The following is a 21,488-nucleotide window of genomic DNA, read 5'->3' as shown; positions in this document are numbered from 1 at the left end:
AATTACATTATACTTGAAGAAGAGACAGACCTGTGATCTGATCCATAAGTCTCAGAGTTCCTCTGTTGTCTGCTTCATTCTGGTACTCTCGGATCCAGATGTTGAGCTGGTCAGACTCATTACCACTGTGATAGTAGTAGAACTGCAGGCACTGGACTTTGCAGTCTCTTTTAGGGGTCATTGTCTTGCTGTCCATTCTGGCTGTGTCCCCTTCCTTTCTCCCCTCAGTGCTGAAGTGCATGAAAAAAGACATCCCTGCAAACATGAAAACAGGTTTATAGTTGTGTGGAACTGGGTGCTACAGTGACTGCTTCTGTGGATGGTAGTGAAGCATTTATTTTTGGGCAACTGAAATAAAATAAAGTCTCTTGCTGTAGGGGTGCAACGGATCACAGTTGATCCTTGATCCGTACGGACCAGAATCGGCACGCATGTGATTCACGGATTAACTGCCAAGTTTAACCAAGTTTAGAAAGTTTAGCATTTGGACTTGTTTTGTCTTGCCAATTTACACATTAAAACTATTTTAAATGCTGAAGAAGAGGCGTGAAAATTGGGACTCGCACATTATCTATAAATGAAAATCAAAGTCCCCCCCCCCATATATATATATATATATATACTCTGTGTGTTTTGTGATCCTTGCACCACTATCTTCCTGTGATATCAAAACAGACACTTTCTACTGACTGACTGTAACGGATCTCACCATTTTGTTCTTTGCTTGAGTAGGTGTGGTCAGTCACATTGATGCCACTCACTGACTCCACTCTCTGCCAGCCATAATCCACAGCAGAACAGACACTCATCTGACACAGAGATTCATCATCAAAACTGCAGTGGTCAAGGAAAGAGATGGAGGAATCTGTAATCCAAACAGACAAACAGTTAGGCAAAATAAATTGCACATCCATTTTTTGCTCAGTTAGACATGTCCCTGGGTCAACATATTTTTGTAATTGATGTTGATCCAGGAACATGTTGCACTTCAATTCTGCAAATCAATTCCTTACAACTTCCAATTCATGAATCATGACGTGTGTTGTCCTTTTAGGAATTTAACTTTAATATTTGTCACATAACCCATATCGCACTGTCAGAGAGTTTATTCACACATAACGTACGTATACACATAAAACATGATATCAAAGTTTTAAAATCAAATCAAGAGAGCATTACATCACAGTTGTTTAAACCAATGAGCACTAAGCTGTGTCGTCAGCAAGTCGTTTCCCATGGTGCTTTTGATCAGCGCAGTTGGTGGAGAGCAACTGCGCCCGACTGCAGGATCCGACACGTGCGCCTTGCGGTCGCAAGAGTTTTTTGACATACGTCAGCATGACATCAGAGCAAGGCGGACCGCACTCGGACACATTTCTAACCGGCATGCTGATCACCGGTTATCAGTTCTGCGCAGATTTTGCACGTCTCAAACAAGCCTATTTTTTTTTACTAACGAGGTAGGTAAAGAGAAAAGTTATTATAAACTTCACATTTTTACCTGAGAATGTATGTAGGCCTATATATATGTACAGACAATATTTAAAAGAAATATTCTAAAGTTAAATTCCTTAAATTCCACTCTAGTTGAACGCTTGAACATTTTGAATCCACTCGCGCATCCAAAGCGAATTGGACGCGCATAGAACAATTTCGAGCCAACGTCACAGTTACGTCATGGCGTTAGCTGGTGGCAAAACAATGGGAAAACTGGGGGCGGCCAATACAAACCAGCACAGATTCGGCTACTTAATAAGGAGCTTAAATTATTATAATTGTTATTAAATGTCATCTTGTTGTGTTGTTGGGTGCAAGAATCGCCAGAGTACAGGCTCCAATTTGAAATTTTATGGCGTAATGTTTTCTAAATGATTGTGATTATTTGTGAATCATCTATGTACATTGGGTCTCATTCATGAAACACGAGCAGAACAAATTTTTGTGTAAATCGTGTGTAAAGTGGTTCTGGCGTAAATTTTCGGATTCATTAAAATGTTTGTATTTTCCAAATGTTAGTTGGTACGAAAGAAATCTACACCTGCTCCCAGCCACGCGTAAATAGTGCGTTTAACATCCGGACGTTTTGCTCATTAATAAGGCTGGCTTTTAATTCACCGTAATCGGGTACATATTTACACAGCATTTTGAAAAAATATTATATAGTAATTACATACGGTTTTTCTTTTTACTTTTATTACGAGAGCCAGTAATAGCATCTGCAAACGGAACACAAGTCCGCAAGTCTTTTTTTATTTTTTATTCTTTTATTTATTTTTTATATTCAAGCTATTTATTCTTTTTTTTTTTTTTTTTTTTTTTTTTTACAAGTCCGCATGTTAAAAGTGTTGCAGTCAAGCTTCATGTCGAACCATTTTCTTTTCACTTCTGGGACTGTTCGATTAACAGATGAAACTCCATTGACTGCATCTGCTGCCAAGCATTTTTAGGTAAAAGCATTATTACCAAAAAAATCTTTTTTTTTAGGACCTGGTACGCCACTATGTACGCTTGAAAATAAAATGTGGCGTTTTGAATGAACTTCTGATAATAAAACTTCAATTTCTGCATCTGAGAAATTTCTCTTCTTCATTCGCTTTTGAGAAGACATGTTGAAATCCTTCGTTTCGTGTCATAATATGATGCCCATATATAGTTGTCAGTCGGTTTTAATGGGCGGGATTTATGGTAATTAAGAATGAGCGTGCACGCGCGTCCCATTTACGACTGATTGGAATTCATTAACCCACACACACATTTCACTATCAAATCTGACGTTTACGAAATATTTGTGAATCAGGAGAAGAATTTTCGGGAATGTCTCTTTACGCGCAAATCACTCACATATTTAATCGTATATTTACGAATGTTTCATGAATGAGACCCAATGTGTTGATTGATTGTGACTAGACTTTTTGAAGAACCTGGTAAGAAAGTGTCATCAAATCCATAGTTAAAAAATTAATATGTTGTATGTGGAAGTTTTGTTTCTAGAAAATATCAGCAGCCAATGACACTGACCCATTCAAACTGTTTTTTAAGTGTATTTCATGCGTTAAATATGCGTTTAATACGTGTTTTCAATGTGTTGATTTGTCACACGTATTCAACACGTGAAATATGCATTGTTGACGTGTTAAAATTCATGTTTTTTTGGCCCTCTTGTCTTGGCTTTCCATAATCGCACCGCAGGACCTCCAGGCGTGCGTCAACACGTTACATTGACTTAACATGGAAATCACTCGCTCCACACCAGCGTTTCCCAACCGAGGTCCCAACCTATTTTTCATTGTTGCGCTTACGGTCAAATTCACAAAACATTTGTATTACACAAAATACGAAAACATTGTCACAACGTCCGTCTTGCCGCGTATTCACATAAACACATCGGTTATGTCCGTTGCTGCTGTCAACGGTAACGCGTGCGATTAATGTTTTTCAGTTTAACGCGTTAAAAATATTTAACGCAATTAATCCGTTTTTTTTCTGTCATCCTTTGGCTAGCGTTACATTATATAATCACGTTCTTCTTCATGCAAATGCTTTTAAACCATGCAAGCGAGAAAATACAAAAGAGAATGCGCTGTCTGTGATGCTGACACACACACGCACAGAACTATGCGCGCCAGAATCGACTTCTCTTTCGCACTTTCGCGATACTTTGAGGATAGGCCTACTCAAAGGAGTGTCCTCATGAGAGCAGTCTTAAATTAGTTAAATAAAGTTTTAAATGAACATCAACAGTTGTGAGAAAATGGGACTTTAAAAAGATGCCATTAAACAATTATTTGAAATATACTGTCTTTATGTTGTTTCTACATTAATTTGGAGATTAACTGTGAAATTATTACATAAAATATATTAAAAACAAGCTATCTTGTGCAATTATAACAAAATTATCCCAATATAAAAACACAAATATACTGAGTGAGCAAACATTTAGGTGAGATTTGCAATGGTAATTGAGCAATGTTTATATATGAATAAAAGCCTTAATTAAATATGTCATCATGTAAAGTGATCTCTTCAGAAGAAATTAATGATTTCCTAGACTTTAAATGGATGGACAAAGAAATTTGATAATATTAAAAATACCTATATGACAATAGGCCTATACGGCAGTTCTTCCCTGTGGTACATTTCAAGGTATAATATCAAAGTAGTATCGTGACAATAGTGTAGGGTGCCACACATTTTTTTTCATTTTCAAAGGGTGCCTTGACTGAAAAAAGGTTGGGAAACACTGCTCCAGACGCTCAATTCGCGTTCGGTGTGAACGCAGCATAGGACATGTTTTCCCTTGTCTACCACATCAGACTTCAAATTCTACTAAAATGTTTAACATCCACAAACTGCAAAATGAAAACAATGTGTGTAAAATACTCACTGCATTTATAGAGTTTGTTGAGCTCAATCGCATCATATTCACTGATGTCGAGGCGTTGACCAATCACATCTTGGAATTCAGGAAGCTTGGTGATGATCGTGGGTCCATTACCGTTACTGAAGGCATTTTTATCATAATGCATCACAGAGTAATAGTCATATGGGGTGCCTTGAGTGGTGGTCACATTCTCGCTGTATTTAATAAAATTTCTCTCACGGCCTGAAAATAAAGACTATGGAGTTATTAAGGTGATTATTCATAAAGAATGGCTTATTAAAGTGCTGATTAGTTAAATGGGCACTGCAATCAGTATGTCAGTGAACATCTGTATTTCACTGTTTTACTCTTTTCCTAAAAATAATAAAAGTTCAGAGCAACCTGTTATGATGTTTTCAAATTTGATGGTCAAATAATCATCTCTGTCATATCTTGACTGCTCATGCCAAAATCCTAGTGCATGGAGAAACTCATGCTCAACAATGGCTTTTATTCCACAGCCATTTCCAATGGAAAGAGTCTGGCGTCCAGGAAATATGCGGCCGACATATGACCAACACCTGCAAAATAAGAGAGAGATAACGGCACATTCACGCAGAACATAGGTGCATTAATATTTTGGCTGGTATAGTGTAAACTAATTTGTTAACTCATGAATGTTTTAAGGCCCTTTCACACCAAGATCGATAACTATAACAATAATTATAGTCTTATTATAGCATCCACACCAGCGGACAATAATGTTCTGTTTTTTATAAGTGCACACTGAGTTTTGTCATCTGCCACTTTCTTCCATTAGCTGAAAAAAAAAAAGTGTCTGAAAGCAATTGTAACGATATCGTTCAGTGAGAAGCCTCCACTGGAGTTTCCAGCTCCTTTACTCACTTCAAATACAGTTATATCAGTTATCGATATAGTTGCGGTGTGGACTCTGCTATGAGCGTTATAGTTATTGCTCTAGGTGTGAACGGGCCTTTATACTATACATTCAGTATAGCATAATTTAGGCTGTATCGGAATAGTCTATAATACCACATATTACTAATATTGTGGATTACTAACTGGAAGCATACTGTACCCTTCAAGACTCTCCACAGAGATGTAAAAATCTTCAGCTGCTCGGGGCTTAAAGTCAATACATGATTTCAGTCTGAACTGCTCAAAAGCTCTCAAAATGACTCCTTTATAGTTAATTCCTATAATCACAATCAAAAATACATGATGGATGAAAAACATATAACAGTAAAACTACTTTAAAAAATGACTTTTTTTTTTCTTTTTTTTTGTAAGTGAAAAATCCATGTTTTCTTACCGAGATTCACATTCAGCTCATAGGGGACGGGAATATCCCACCGGTACTCATTCCCAAGAATGGCACTCCTTTGCTTATGCTTTAAAGCAAATTGTTACCCTTAGAAATTTCATATTGATGTATTTCTGAATTATCTAATATTCAATGTACTTTGAGAATTTCTTAGAACTGAACTCACCACCATGATGTCTCCTTCTCTAAGATTTAAACCTAGCATTCAGTTTAAAGTAAATATGCTTGTGTTCAGTTTACAGTAAATATGCTTGTGTTCAGTTTACAGTAAATATGCTTGTGTTCAGTTTACAGTAAATATGCTTGTGTTCAGTTTACAGTAAATATGCTTGAATAAAATAGGAGTATAAATAATGATTTATGAACAAAAACAGATATGTTAGCTTACTGCTAATATAAATGTACTTTAGTTCTTGAGATAATATAGTAGTTTTACCTTTGTTTATATCTGGAATGTCCTTCCATTCCTCAGTGCCTTTGAGGAGAATATAATGTAGGAAACAAAATAAGACAAACAGGTTATGTCGGAAAATAGAATATTCGGTAACACTTTAGAATACTGTTCCTTCATTAATGAATAATTACACAGGAACAAACGAGTAACGAATTATTAACATTCTAGTAACTACTATTAACTAACAAGAAACTCTGATTAACAAATTAGTAAGTAATAGCGCTCGGATGAATGTAGTAGTTCATTATTAGCTAATCAATAACTACTATTTTTTTCATACCTCCCAGAGAACTACTATCTACAGGTTCATAATTAACATGAATAATGCATAATTTATAATAAAAGGTAATGGTAACCCACTAGCAATGACTCAAGTATTACTACATCATTCTAAAGGAACTACTAATTATTTGGATCAGTATCTAAAGTGAAAAACATGATAACTACCTAATATTGACTGAAGTCATTGTAAGCTTTTGAGATTTTTGTAAGATTTTGAATAGCAATTCCTTCCAATGGATTTGGTAACACTTTAGTCATTACTAGTGTGTTCCCATGATCTTCACTTTAGATACTGATCCAAATAATTAGTAGTTCCTTTAGAAAGATGTAGTAACACTTGAGTCATTACTATCCAAAACCTTACAAAAGCCTTAAAAGCTTACAATGACTTCAGTCAATATTAGGTATTTATCATGTTTTTCACTTTAGATACTGATCCAAATTATTAGTAGTTCCTTTAGAAGGATGTAGTAACACTTGATTCATTACTAATGGGCTACCATTACCTTATATTAAACATTGTGCATTATACATATTAATTATTAACCTGTATATAGTAGTTCTTATAGTCTTCAGTGAGGTGTGAAAATAGTAGTTATTGATTAGCTAATAGTGAACTTCCACATCCGACTGAGCGCTATTACTTACTAATTCGTTAATCAGAGTTTCTTGTTTGTTAATAGTAGTTACTAGAGTGTTACTAATGCATTACTCATCTGTTCCTGTGTAGTTATTCATTAATGAAGGAACAGTATTCTAAAGTGTTACCGAATTGAGTGCTAGTCAACAAAATTTAGTGAAACAATCTGAAAGTAAAATGAGAAAAAAAGAGCAATCAAAATTTCAGACAGTAATAATAACACTATATTTTACACTGTGCAAGTGAGACATATTACAATAACATTACAACAGATTCACGTCAGTGACTGAGCTGTACTTACCATTTATATCAGGCTGTGGCTGAGAACATGAGATATGAAAACAATAGTCAGACATCAAAAATATTTTTAAAAATCAACAAATGTATCACCTTTACAACGACAATGTATTATGACATAAACCTTTTACTATCCAACTTACCATTGGTGATGCAAGACAAAGTGCCCAAGCCAAACTCAGCAGAAAAGCACATAACTGCATTTTTACTGGGAATCATAATGATTACATTTTATGAATGATGTTTTATTATTTGCATTAATTTTGCATTGGAAGCAAAATGCAAGGAATACAGCAAAAATTGAATAATGTTGGAAAAAATACTATCTTAATTACATTTAAGACCATGAAAATATGTGATTAAAAAGAAAAGTGGGATACATACCAGTTCAGTCATTAACAGCTAAAGTTAAAACATAAAACTGCTTGACCACCGAGCTTGGCAGGTAATAACCAAGTGAGAGTCCCTTAAAGTCTGACAGGTTATTTAAATATGCAGTTAGTACAGTTTTATTTTTTTTTTACTTCCTTATGAGCTTCCATTGGAAACAATGACACACACACACACACACACACACACACACACACACACACACACACACACACACACACACACACACACACTAAATGGGATGTGCAATTGAGACATATTACAATAACATTACAACAGATTCCCGTCAGTGACAGAGCTGTACTTATCATTTATATCAGGTTGTGGCTGAGAACATGAGATATGAAAACAATACTCAGACATAACTTAATATAACTCTTAATATAACATAACTGTTTATCACCTTTACAACAACAATGTATTATAACATAAACCTTCTACTTCTACTTTTAAGATGCAAACATTATTTTTATGTGTTCTGGTAATATTTTGTATAATTTAAACTTGAATTTTTATGTTTTTGATGAAACTGTCTTGATAATTTTGAAAACTGGGCAGTGGCTTTCTAGTTCCCAGCATGCACTCAAAAAAATGATTCAAGCCCTTCTTAGAGGTGACACATTTAAATATAATTTTCTTTATTTAAATATATCTATTTAAGATCATATGTATATATATTTAAGTGGTTTAACTAAAAATGTATTAATAGCTCCACCTATGAGATTGATTTACGTTGGATCGCCAAAAAAAAAAAAGTGTCATACGGGACCGCCCTTTGCGCATGTGCGGGACAGCGCGCTCTTTTCGCCCATCTCTCCATCCTCTGGGTGCAACGCCAAGGCAACGTTTGGTGGACGAGACTACATAAAAGGCGAATATCCACTACTTGGTAAGTATTCATTTGTTGTAGTTGATTAGAAAGTATCTTACTGTCAAATATCGTTAATACAGTAATATTGACCGAAATGTGTGCAACAGTTAAGCAAGCCTAATTTCACTCTTCAAAGTTGAAGGGAGTTGGCTGGCTAACGTTAACATATGGTGGTTAGCTAGTACTACTTTTGTACTTTTAACGTTAGTCACGTTGACTGCTTTGGTTAACTTATTGCTTATTGCTCTTCGTCGCCGCAATTTTGGACCGGGCAAAACTGGCCTGTAGACAAATAAAAGTAAAAGAAGAGATGCCGAATTTATGTTGTGCGTGTCCAAAATGGCGGGATTGGCGGCGACAAGCGTTAGCAGCCAAGGACCGAAGCGGTCAATACCACAACGATAACGTTAGTTTAAATATCCATGGCTCGTTCGGTATTTATGCATTTAAGCTGTAGGTGGACTAGTTATGACGGCCTGCCGAGACCGGGCTACACACTGGGTTGCTAACGTTAGCTGCGTTGTTTCTGCCATGTGTCATTAATGGCGGCCAGTGTTATTTGTCATTATTTTCGTCAACGACATTTTTTCACAGACGAAAACGAGATGATAACTAAATAAAACGTACTCGGTTACTAACGTAACCTCGGTTCTCTCTAGAAGAGGGAACGAGTACTGCGTTTGATAAAACGCTGCGGGAAAAGTCTCTTTTCACGAAATACTGAAGCAAAATTATCCTTAATTTTCATATTTGTAAAACGCATTGCGGCAGTGCACAGCCATGGCGAGACGGCTCGCTCACTCATTGGCTGTTCTGCGGCAACTGCATGAGCCTATCGAGCGAGGGCTGATGCAACATCAGACCAATGAGAGCGCTTCGCGCGCTCCTCGTCACATCCCGCCGAAACGGGTGTGGCCATCCCCTATAAAAGGAGCTCGAGTAGGCTGATTCAACTGGTTTTCATCGCCGAAGCGAACCAGAGCGAACCGCGCGCACGGCAGGGAACGCAGTACTCGTTCCCTCTTCTAGAGAGAACCGAGGTTACGTTAGTAACCGAGTACGTTCTCTTACGAGAGTTCTCTCGTACTGCGTTTGATAAAACGCTGCGGGAACCACTTGTAAGACGCCGTGCGTGCTGGGTTGAGAAAACACCGACCACTGGAAGCTAGTCCAGGTATACAGTGCATAATCACCCGGTAGACTCGGAGAGTCTGGAGGGGGGGGGGGGGGACAACCACCCTCAGATAGCTGCGTCCTAAGACGCGATATAACATCACATAGGCAGGGGAGGGCCTGGCTAATGTGGGAAATGTGGGTCTTACGCAAATTTGCCCAGATATATGCGCCCTTAGGCGCGAAACAGCGCCACATAGGCAGGGGAAAAACCTGGCTGATGTGGGAGATGTGGGTCTTACGTAATTTCGCCCAAATGGATGCGCCCTTAAGCGCGATACAACGTCACATAGGCAGGGAGAGCCTGGCTGATGTGGGAAATGTGGGACTTACACACTTTCGCCCAAATAGGTGCGTTCTAGACGCGATATAACATCACATAGGCAGGAGGGAGCCTGGCTAATGTGGGAAAAACATGGGTCTTACACAATTCTGCCCAGAAAACTTCGGCGGCGCTGTGCGTCTGCGATATCAGTGCCGAGGTAGACAGCTGATTCGGCTAAACCGAAAACAACCTGGCCTGCAAGGCGGGAACTTCTAGGTTGTAGAACCTTATGAATGTAGACGGCGAGGCCCAGCCCGCCGCCGTACATATTTCCTGTAAGGAAATCCCGCTAGACCAGGCCCACGATGAGGCAACGCCTCTCGTGGAATGCGCTCTAATGCCCAACGGGCACTGAAGGCCCTTGGTAGTATAAGCCATTGTTATGGCGTCAACCACCCACCTGGACAGGCTCTGTTTCGAAACAGCCGTTCCCTTGGAACGTCCACTGAACGAGACAAAGAGCTGCTCCGTCTGTCTGAAGGCAGCGGAGCGGGACACATAAGCTCTTAAAGCCCTAACGGGGCAAAGACAGCTCGAGTCCCCTTCCTCGTTTGATCCCGGCAGGGCAGACAGGGAAATAACCTGAGCCCTAAACGGAGTGTTGAGGGATTTCGGCACGTAGCCGTGCTTAGGTTTGAGTATGACTTTGGAGTCATTGGGCCCAAACTCCAAGCACGTTGGACTCACAGAGAGCGCGTGCAGATCGCCTATGCGCTTCACCGAAGCGAGGGCCATCAAAAACACCGTTTTGAAAGACAGATGTTTGAGGCTGACAGATTGGATAGGCTCAAAGGGGGGACCTTTCATGGCTGCCAAGACCGTAGAAAGGTCCCACACCGGGACTGAGGGAGGTCTGGGGGGATTCAGCCTCCTAGCTCCCCTGAGGAAGCGGATGACTAAATCGTTCCTTCCCAGTGACTGGCCTGGCGTTGCTGTCGAGCACGCTGCGATAGCCGCCACATAGACTTTGAGCGTGGAAGGGGATCTGCCCTTGTCCAACAGCTCTTGTAGGAAGGAGAGAACCTCCGTCACCTCACAATCGAGGGGTGACAGGCCCCGAGCTGTACACCAGCTGGAGAAAACCGACCACTTCGAGGCATAAAGCCGTCTGGTGGAAGGCGCTCTAGCCTGAGTGATGGTGTTCAGCACTCCATCCGTGAGACTAACGGGTAACCGTTGAGCGTCCACGCATGAAGGGACCACAGCTCTGGGTGTGGGTGCCAAATCGAGCCCCTGGCCTGCGAGAGGAGATCTCTCCTCAATGGCACTGGCCATGGAGCGGAGTCTGCTAACTGCATCAGGACTGGAAACCAGGCTTGGTTGTCCCAGAACGGTGCTATAAGCAGTACTGGGCATTTCACCTCCCTGACTCGCTCCAGCACCTGAGGTAGGAGGGAGACTGGGGGAAACGCGTATAGCGGGCAGTGCGGCCACTTGTGGGACAGCGCGCTGTCGTTCTTTGAAAAGAACACGGGGCAATGAGCGTTTTCTGGGGACGCGAATAGGTCCACCTCCGCCCTGCCGAATCTCTGCCACAACAGCCGGACTGTTTGTGGGTGTAGAGACCATTCGCCCGTGGGAACATTGTTCCTGGACAGCCTGTCTGGACCCAGGTTGAGTGTCCCGGGCACATGCACCGCTCTCAGCGAGCTCAGGTTGCGCTGAGCCCATATTAGGAGGCGCTCGGCCAGCCTGTAAAGGGATCTGGATCCGAGACCGCCCTGGCGATTTATGTAGGACACCACGGCCGTGTTGTCCGAGCGGACTACGACGTGTTGGTCCTTGATGTGGGGACAAAAGCGCGTCAGCGCGTTGTGAACTGCTAGCATTTCCAGGCAGTTGATATGATGGAGCTTTTCTCGTTCTGACCAAAGGCCAAAGAACGGCCTGCCCTCGAGCAGCGCTCCCCATCCCGAGGTGGATGCGTCCGTAGACACCACTTTCACTCTCGAGGAAGTCCCCAGGCTTACACCTGAACGGTACCAATCGCCCGCCGCCCATGGTCTCAGGGCTGCTGCGCAGTCTTGATCGACTTTGAGGCGCAATCGGCTGAGTGCCCACGCTCCGCGTGGCACTCGCGCTTTCAACCAGAACTGCAGAGGGCGCATGCGAAGCAGGCCCAGCTGGAGAACTGATGATGCTGAGGCCATGAGGCCCAGCATCCTCTGAAACCGTTTGAGCGGGATAATCGCACCGCAGCGGAAGGACCTCGCTGCGTGCTGTATGCGCAGCGCGCGCTGTTGCGACAGCCGCGCCGTCATAGAACGAGAGTCCAGAACGATGCCCAGAAACGATATAGTTTGGCTGGGGTTCAGGGAGCTCTTCGTCCAATTGATCGTGATACCAAGATTCTCGAGGTGATCGAGTAACATGGTTCTGTGCTCCACGAGCTGAGATCGTGATTGAGCTATGATCAGCCAGTCGTCCAAATAGTTCAGCACTCGCATGCCCCTGAGTCTGAGGGGAGCGAGCGCTGCGTCCATGCACTTCGTAAATGTACGGGGTGCCAGGGACAAGCCGAATGGCAGGACTGTATACTGGTATGCCCGACCCTCGAAGGCGAATCTCAAGAATCGCCTGTGGCGTGACGCTATCTGTATTTGGAAATACGCGTCCTTTAGATCTATCGACATAAACCAGTCTTCTCGGCGAATGTGCGCGAGGATTTTGCTGGTCGTGAGCATTTTGAAACTGCGTTTCACTAAAGCTCTGTTTAGTCGTCTTAGATCTAGTATGGGTCTGATACCACCGTCCTTTTTGGGGACTAGGAAGTATCTGCTGTATAGCCCCCCTTCGCTTTGAGCTTGGGATACATGTTGTATCGCCCCTTTGCTCAACAGTTTTGATATTTCGGCGCGAAGTAGGTGTGCTACTTCTGAATTCACCGTAGTTTCGACGCGTGCTGTGAAGCGTGGAGGGCGCCGACAAAACTGTAGCGAGAAGCCTCTCTTTATAATGTCTAGCACCCAGTCCGAAACCCCTGGAAGCGCGGGCCATGCGTCTGCATGGCCGGCTAGGGGTTGGATGCGAAGCGCGCTCTGTTCGCTGTGCGACGGCGGCGCTTCGGGGTGCGCTAGCATAGGCGTTACGCCTGTGACATTTGAGGCGGGGAGCGCGCGTAATACAGCGGGCAAAACGCTCATCCTCGACCCCGCTACAGTGTTTATCTGAACGAGGGAGGTCTGAGAAGGTCTCATGGGACTCATGCAGCCTACAAGTGAACGTGGGCGGGGACCGGGCACGTTTACTGCTTTGGCCGCGCTGTCTGCTTGAACAGAGCGGGCGCGCACAGGTCCCGTTTTTACAGGGAGCCTGTGGCTTGCCAGACATAGCGTTTGTGGGCACTGGGAAGTGGGCACTTTGACTATGTTTGGGGCGCGATCGAACTGCGTCGATCTTATGAGTACGGGCCCTGTGTGCAGGGCTGTGCTTGTGTGTAGGGATGGGCACAGAGAAGTGGGCATCAACACTACATTTATAGCACCATCGGCCTTGGCCGGGACACCAGAAAATACACTCTTTTCGGGATTTATCTGGGTAGCCGTAAAAACGGCTTTTGTGTGCAGGCAAGCGGGCAGCTGTGCGGGCTTGTGCTCTGCTGAGAACGCTGAAGCAGTCGCAATTCCTGGGACTGAGACAGCGGTGCGCTTTGGTGAGGGCCCGGTCGCAACGGGGCTTACACACCTGCGCTTTCCTAGGCGTGCTAGGATTTCTTTGGGGCTTCCGGCTTCAACACAACCCTTGGTCGCGGCCCGCGGTGAGTGGGGCGGCGGCTGGTAGAGCGAGAGCGAGGGCGTGAGCTGCGCTGCTGTCGCTGTGAGGGGGCGGCCGGGGGCTGAGGCTGTGAGCTCCGAGGGGCCTGTTTCTCACGGCCCGCTGCAGAACTGGGGCGCTTCGGCAGGAAGTGCTTGAACGCCTGTGACGCTTTCTGGGCTTCGGAAAATCTCTCCACGAACTCGGAGAGAGAAGATCCAAAGAGGCCAGCGGAGGATAGCGGGGCGTCGAGGAACGCGTTGCGCTCTGCATCAGCCATCTCCGTGAGCGTCAGCCACAAATGCCTCTCGGCTACGGTAGCGGAAGCCATACAGCGTCCCATGGCTTGTGCTGCAGCCTTGGTAGCGCGGAGGGAAAGATCCGACGCGCTTCTCAGGTCCGTGATGCAGATAGCTTCAGGTCCTATCTCGTCCAGCTTGCGGAGGAGATCGCCTTGGAAAACCTGAAGCGTGGCCATGGTGTGCAGAGCCGATGCCGCCTGCCCAGCGGCGGAGAAGATCCGCGCGAGCAGCGACGACGTCATGCGGCAGGCTTTTGACGGCAGCACTGGCTTAGTCCGCCGTCCAGCAGAGGGCGGGCAAAGGTGGGCTGCTATCGCCTGTTCCACCGGCGGCAGAGTGAGGTAGCCTCGGTCCTGAGCATTATCCAGGGAGGAAAATGCTGGGGATACAGACGAACGTGTTCGTGCAGAAAAGGGAGCGTTCCAGGCCTTCGCCACTTCTTCATGAAGCTCAGGAAGAAACGGAGCGGGCTTAGACACAGGAGAAGTGCGCTCACCAGGGAGGAAGCTACCATCAAGCCGGGTGCGCGAGGGGAGTTCCGGTGCAGACCACTCGAGGCCGAGGCTCGCCGCGGCCAACGCGAGTACTCGCATGAGCTCCCTCTCGATGCTAGCTCTAGCCGACGGCTTTCGGGCAGGAGGCGTGAGATCCGCAGAGCTCGCCCAGTCCTCACTGCCTGAAGCTAGCAGAGAGCAGGAATCCTTATCGACCGACTCGACTTCAGAAACAACTTCCTCAGATGAAGCGGCGGCAGACTGCGGGCGCTGAGCATCGGGAAGTGCTTCGGGGGAAGCCGGCGAAGCTGGCGGGCGAGCCGGCGAGCTTTGTCGGGAAGAGGTGGGTTCCGGGGCCCGCTGCGAGCGGCGCTTCTTACGGCGCGGCACCGCGGCGGGGGGCGCAGGCTCGGAGAACTGTGCCAGGCGAGTCCGCAGAGTCGCCATCGGCAAAAGCTCGCAGTGAGGGCAGCCGCCGTCAGCGAGCGCGAGCGCTGCGTGATCTTCGCCCAGACAGGAGACGCAAATAACGTGGCGGTCTCCCTCGGTGAGCGGGGCTCGGCACGAGCCACAGGATGGCATCTTGAAAAAGACGCGGCTCTTTTAGGGGTGAGTGTTCGGGGAACACTGCACACACACACACAGAACAGAGCAGATAAAGGATATGAAGCGCCGGAAAGCGCAGCAGGTACGGCAGTAGAAGGCGGCGAAGGCCAGCGGCTTCAAGGGCTCGTCCCGCTGAAAAGCTTGCCTCGACGACGCTTGCTTCTCCGTGATCCAGCGATGCGTGAGCTTCGCTGAAGAGATGAAAATCAGTTGAATCAGCCTACTCGAGCTCCTTTTATAGGGGATGGCCACACCCGTTTCGGCGGGATGTGACGAGGAGCGCGCGAAGCGCTCTCATTGGTCTGATGTTGCATCAGCCCTCGCTCGATAGGCTCATGCAGTTGCCGCAGAACAGCCAATGAGTGAGCGAGCCGTCTCGCCATGGCTGTGCACTGCCGCAATGCGTTTTACAAATATGAAAATTAAGGATAATTTTGCTTCAGTATTTCGTGAAAAGAGACTTTTCCCGCAGCGTTTTATCAAACGCAGTACGAGAGAACTCTCGTAAGAGAACCTAGTTTTGAATGACAAAAACTATGACGAAAATCTATTGACATTTTCGTCAACTAATAAAAACTAGACGAAAATGTTAAACAGTGACTATTTGGGAAGCGATCCAGTCAGAACTGATGTCCTGCTTTTGTGCTAGATGCGCACATTTGTACTGTAACGTGCTGATCTACCCAGCGGTCTCATAAAACTTTGAAAAGTGTAAACGTCTGGGAGAATGAGTATAGCAGACATATAGATCTGAATAAGGACGATGGACAAATACACACAACATTATGTCTAAATGTCCGTTTTGGAGAGTATTCACGTAAACTATGTTGGTTATGTCTTAAACGGTTGTGAGTGTATCGGATGTGCATGATGCATCAGTGCAATTGGATCCGCATGTCATTGGACATGATCCGATGTCTTAAAGTGACAGTGGGTAATAGACCTAATGTGGTATGTGTCCTTAACTTTGATCAAGCAACAAAAGTAAAAGGGTAACGCTTTAGATTACAGCCCGGAAAGTACTGTGTAATTACGCCGAAATTACAGCGTACCTTTCGGTAATTATAGTGTACTTATAAAGTACGCATGTGTAATTATAAGGGAACAATTTATAATATTTGGGGAATAAAGGGGTAACAACCAGGAAAAATACTATGCAGTATTTCATAACTAAGGGCTAACTATTTTAATATTACATGGTATGTATGACCTATTTGCTAAAAACGTGGAAAATTACAAATGATTTATACAGTAAGTAATTCATAACTTCGGGCTAACTATTCAAATATTAGGCCTACCTGATATGGCCTATAAGCTACATGCAAAACAACAATCTTATGTTTGAGAGCAATTTAGCGAGAACACACATTCACTGAATTGGCTCGATCACACTCCTCGCACATATAGCTGGTGTGTTCAAATATTAGGCTTCAAATATTAGGCAAATACTATTCAAATATTAGGCCTACCTGATATGGCCTATAAGCTACATGCAAAACAACAATCTTATGTTTGAGAGCAATTTAGCGAGAACACACATTCACTGAATTGGCTCGATCACACTCCTCTTCCACATATAGCTGGTGTGTGGTGATCGCACTGGCGTCATAGTACCAAGGTTGACAAAACTACCTTGGCTTTGTCAAGCATCATTGCAGAGGTATGTATCAGTAAATATGTAATCATAATCGTTCTGTAACTTCTGTTATTGTTACACAGCTTGCTGTCATGTATTGGTGTGACCACTTTACTACTATTACAATGTTAATATTAGTTACACTTAGTAAAAACTAATGCTGTCTAAAAAAATAATAATTAGTTTTAAAACTAATGTAGTCCTGGAATAAATCCTCCTTCATGAAGGTGATAATTTTTAGTTTTTGTTCAGATCATTTTTGAGATATCTTGATTTAAAGGGCACCTATTATGCCCCTTTTCACAAGATGTAAAATAAGTCTCTGATGTCCCCAGAGTGTGTACGTGAAGTTTTAGCTCAAAATACCTCACAGATAATTTTTTACAGCATGTTTAAATTGTAATTTTTTGGGGGCTGAGAAAAACAAATGATAATAAGATGCGGTTCCACGCACAGGGGGCGGAGCCTAACCAGCTCACGCTCAGAGCCAGAACAATCATCGCACGGAAGATGATAATAACAAAACAGAAACTCACAGTAACAGTGTTTATTTCGACTCGGAGTAGGACAATAATGCCCACAGAGCTAGAGAATATATGCTGTATGGAGATAGAACAGGTATGCTTATTTGAATTACATTTAACTTATATGCCATCTGCTCCACTATTAATACAAGCCTGCTGTAACTTAGACCCCATCTGAATGATGACCAAAATATACTGATGAGTTCAATTAAGTTTATTGTACATCACATAAAAGATGAAGCGTTAGTTTTACTACAGAAAATCTAGAACTAGAGTTGCCCAGCCCTGAGGCTGAAGATGTGAAAAATTGTTCAGCAGTGAAAAAATATAAGAAATATATATATACCTAAATTTCAGGACACTTAGACCTGTCATATATATATATATATATATATATATATATATATATATATATATATATATATATATATATATATATATATATATATGATTTATTTGATGTGTATATATATATATATATATATATACACATCAAATAAATCATAAGAATATTGATGACTTTTGCCTTTTTAATACCTTAATAGGGCAATATCCTAGGAGGTACAACTCATAAAATCCAAACTACATCAAATATTTTAAATATTCCTTTGGATATGTTTTACTTAAGTCCAGATGAAATTTACATGAATTAATTTTTTTCTGATCAATTTCTATTCTTGCCTGTTCCTCATTTGGGAGTCACACTTGTGTTCTTTGCGGTCAGAAGTGACTGGACACCTGAAAATGAAACTCCCCCATTTTAAAAAAAAATAAATTTTTAAATTAATGCTGTATTTCAGATTAATATAGAGACTAGGCTTTTTAAATCAAATTTTTGAAGGCAGATTAGTGCAATCCACGTGAGAGAACTTAACATTAAAGTTCAATAAAAATGTAACAAAAATAAACAGGAATGCTTTATCACAGCTTAATCCATCTGGATTAAACCTTTTATTTCAGTCTTCTGACAAATTTTTGCTGTATAATATCCGTACAAGTGTATGCCTGTGTGTGTGTGTGTGTGTGTGTGTGTGTGTGTGTGTGTGTGTGTGTGTGTGTGTGTGTGTGTGTGTGTCTGTGTGTCTGTTTTGAACTCTTTTTGATTTAGAGTTTCATCCATTCATCGCTGTGCACTTTTTCTGTATCGTGGCTGATTTGTAGATTGTACCAAAAATTTTTTTCCATAGTTTCCATATTCTTTGCCCAATTCCTATTATTGTACTAGTGTAACACTTTTGTTTTACATTCTGCTAAATATATATATATATATATAAATATATATATATAAATATTTCTCTACTTATGTGATTACAGGTGGCAATAGCATCAGAGGGAGAAGCCCTGACTGTGCCTCCCTATACTGCAGGGACAACCTTGCAGTCTTCTGGAAAAGATTTGCAGCAATTCCTTTCTTCCTGCCCCCAGCTCAAAATTAAAATTGAAAAAATGAAAGCAGCAAACATTTAAAAATAAATGTAGGCGTTCATTTTTTTATTAAATACTTAATCCTTAAATTGATGTTCTTTTGTTGAATTGTTTGTTCGTTATTTGTTGTTTTTACAGTTTCTTGTTGTCCTTTTAAAAAAGTTTGGATAAATATTGTTTTGGGTTAAATTAAGGTCTTTCTACTATGCTTTTAAATTTGTATTTTATTTCTTTATTGATAACTTTGGCTGAAGTTAGGTTTATCTGCACCATTACTTTAATATTAAACTTACCCTAGAACTATACAAAAGAAGGGGGTAACAGGTGCCACTTCAATTTACAGCCCGCAGATGTTGTAATTACTCTGTAACTACGTGAAACAAGGGGGTAACAGGTGTCGCTTTAATTTACAGCCCGCAGATGTTGTAATTACTCTGTAACTACGTGAAACAAGGGGGTAACAAGTGTCGCTTTAATTTACAGCCCGCAGATGTTGTAATTACTCTGTAACTACGTGAAACAAGGGGGTAACAGGTGTCGCTTTAATTTACAGCCCGCAGATGTTGTAATTACTCTGTAACTACGTGAAACAAGGGGGTAACAAGTGTCGCTTTAATTTACAGCCCGCAGATGTTGTAATTACTCTGTAACTACGTGAAACAAGGGGGTAACAAGTGTCGCTTTAATTTACAGCCCGCAGATGTTGTAATTACTCTGTAACTACGTGAAACAAGGGGGTAACAAGTGTCGCTTTAATTTACAGCCCGCAGATGTTGTAATTACTCTGTAACTACGTGAAACAAGGGGGTAACAAGTGTCGCTTTAATTTACAGCCCGCAGATGTTGTAATTACTCTGTAACTACGTGAAACAAGGGGGTAACAAGTGTCGCTTTAATTTACAGCCCGCAGATGTTGTAATTACTCTGTAACTACGTGAAACAAGGGGGTAACAAGTGTCGCTTTAATTTACAGCCCGCAGATGTTGTAATTACTCTGTAACTACGTGAAACAAGGGGGTAACAGGTGTCGCTTTAATTTACAGCCCGCAGATGTTGTAATTACTCTGTAACTACGTGAAACAAGGGGGTAACAAGTGCCGCTTTAATTTACAGCCCGCAGATGTTGTAATTACTCTGTAACTACGTGAAACAAGGGTGTAACAAGTGTCGCTTTAATTTACAGCCCGCAGATGTTGTAATTACTCTGTAACTACGTGAAACAAGGGGGTAACAGGTGTCGCTTTAATTTACAGCCCGCAGATGTTGTAATTACTCTGTAACTACGTGAAACAAGGGGGTAACAAGTGTCACTTTAATTTACAGCCCGCAGATGTTGTAATTACTCTGTAACTACGTGAAACAAGGGGGTAACAGGTGTCGCTTTAATTTACAGCCCGCAGATGTTGTAATTACTCTGTAACTACGTGAAACAAGGGGGTAACAAGTGCCGCTTTAATTTACAGCCCGCAGATGTTGTAATTACTCTGTAACTACGTGAAACAAGGGGGTAACAGGTGTCGCTTTAATTTACAGCCCGCAGATGTTGTAATTACTCTGTAACTACATGAAACAAGGGGGTAACAAGTGCCGCTTTAATTTACAGCCCGCAGATGTTGTAATTACTCTGTAACTACGTGAAACAAGGGGGTAACAGGTGTCGCTTTAATTTACAGCCCGCAGATGTTGTAATTACTCTGTAACTACGTGAAACAAGGGGGTAACAAGTGCCGCTTTAATTTACAGCCCGCAGATGTTGTAATTACTCTGTAACTACGTGAAACAAGGGGGTAACAGGTGTCGCTTTAATTTACAGCCCGCAGATGTTGTAATTACTCTGTAACTACGTGAAACAAGGGGGTAACAAGTGTCGCTTTAATTTACAGCCCGCAGATGTTGTAATTACTCTGTAACTACGTGAAACAAGGGGGTAACAAGTGTCGCTTTAATTTACAGCCCGCAGATGTTGTAATTACTCTGTAACTACGTGAAACAAGGGGGTAACAGGTGTCACTTTAATTTACAGCCCGCAGATGTTGTAATTACTCTGTAACTACATGAAACAAGGGGGTAACAAGTGCCGCTTTAATTTACAGCCCGCAGATGTTGTAATTACTCTGTAACTACGTGAAACAAGGGGGTAACAGGTGTCGCTTTAATTTACAGCCCGCAGATGTTGTAATTACTCTGTAACTACGTGAAACAAGGGGGTAACAAGTGCCGCTTTAATTTACAGCCCGCAGATGTTGTAATTACTCTGTAACTACGTGAAACAAGGGGGTAACAGGTGTCGCTTTAATTTACAGCCCGCAGATGTTGTAATTACTCTGTAACTACGTGAAACAAGGGGGTAACAGGTGTCGCTTTAATTTACAGCCCGCAGATGTTGTAATTACTCTGTAACTACGTGAAACAAGGGGGTAACAAGTGTCGCTTTAATTTACAGCCCGCAGATGTTGTAATTACTCTGTAACTACGTGAAACAAGAGGGTAACAAGTGCCGCTTTAATTTACAGCCCGCAGATGTTGTAATTACTCTGTAACTACGTGAAACAAGAGGGTAACAAGTGTCGCTTTAATTTACAGCCCGCAGATGTTGTAATTACTCTGTAAC

General features: G+C 42.6%; 1 protein-coding gene across 3 annotated transcripts in view; it reads right to left on the bottom strand.

Annotated features, from left to right (window-relative positions):
- LOC311071454 (meprin A subunit beta-like) overlaps window positions 1-7,989 on the bottom strand; it is an 85,059-nt gene extending 77,070 nt beyond the window's left edge. For all 3 annotated transcript variants that reach the window (XM_084095857.1, XM_084095858.1, XM_084095859.1), the window contains exons 1-11: window positions 7,763-7,989; window positions 7,522-7,586; window positions 7,383-7,401; window positions 6,142-6,180; window positions 5,872-5,903; window positions 5,694-5,772; window positions 5,460-5,577; window positions 4,763-4,941; window positions 4,385-4,603; window positions 710-865; window positions 31-255 (exon numbers count right to left, since the gene is read on the bottom strand). In XM_084095857.1, the coding sequence (XP_083951983.1) occupies window positions 31-255; window positions 710-865; window positions 4,385-4,603; window positions 4,763-4,941; window positions 5,460-5,577; window positions 5,694-5,772; window positions 5,872-5,903; window positions 6,142-6,180; window positions 7,383-7,401; window positions 7,522-7,581 (1,126 nt within the window). In that variant the 5' untranslated portion in view covers window positions 7,582-7,586; window positions 7,763-7,989. The remainder of the gene's footprint in view (window positions 1-30; window positions 256-709; window positions 866-4,384; window positions 4,604-4,762; window positions 4,942-5,459; window positions 5,578-5,693; window positions 5,773-5,871; window positions 5,904-6,141; window positions 6,181-7,382; window positions 7,402-7,521; window positions 7,587-7,762) is intronic.
- Window positions 7,990-21,488: the final 13,499 nt, after the last annotated feature.

Source organism: Abramis brama (assembly GCF_963993115.1).
Source record: "Abramis brama genome assembly, chromosome: 20".
NCBI classification, from domain to species: Eukaryota; Metazoa; Chordata; class Actinopteri; order Cypriniformes; family Leuciscidae; genus Abramis; species Abramis brama.
Note: the sequence above shows the minus strand (reverse complement) of the source record. Positions and strands in the feature narration are given on the sequence as shown.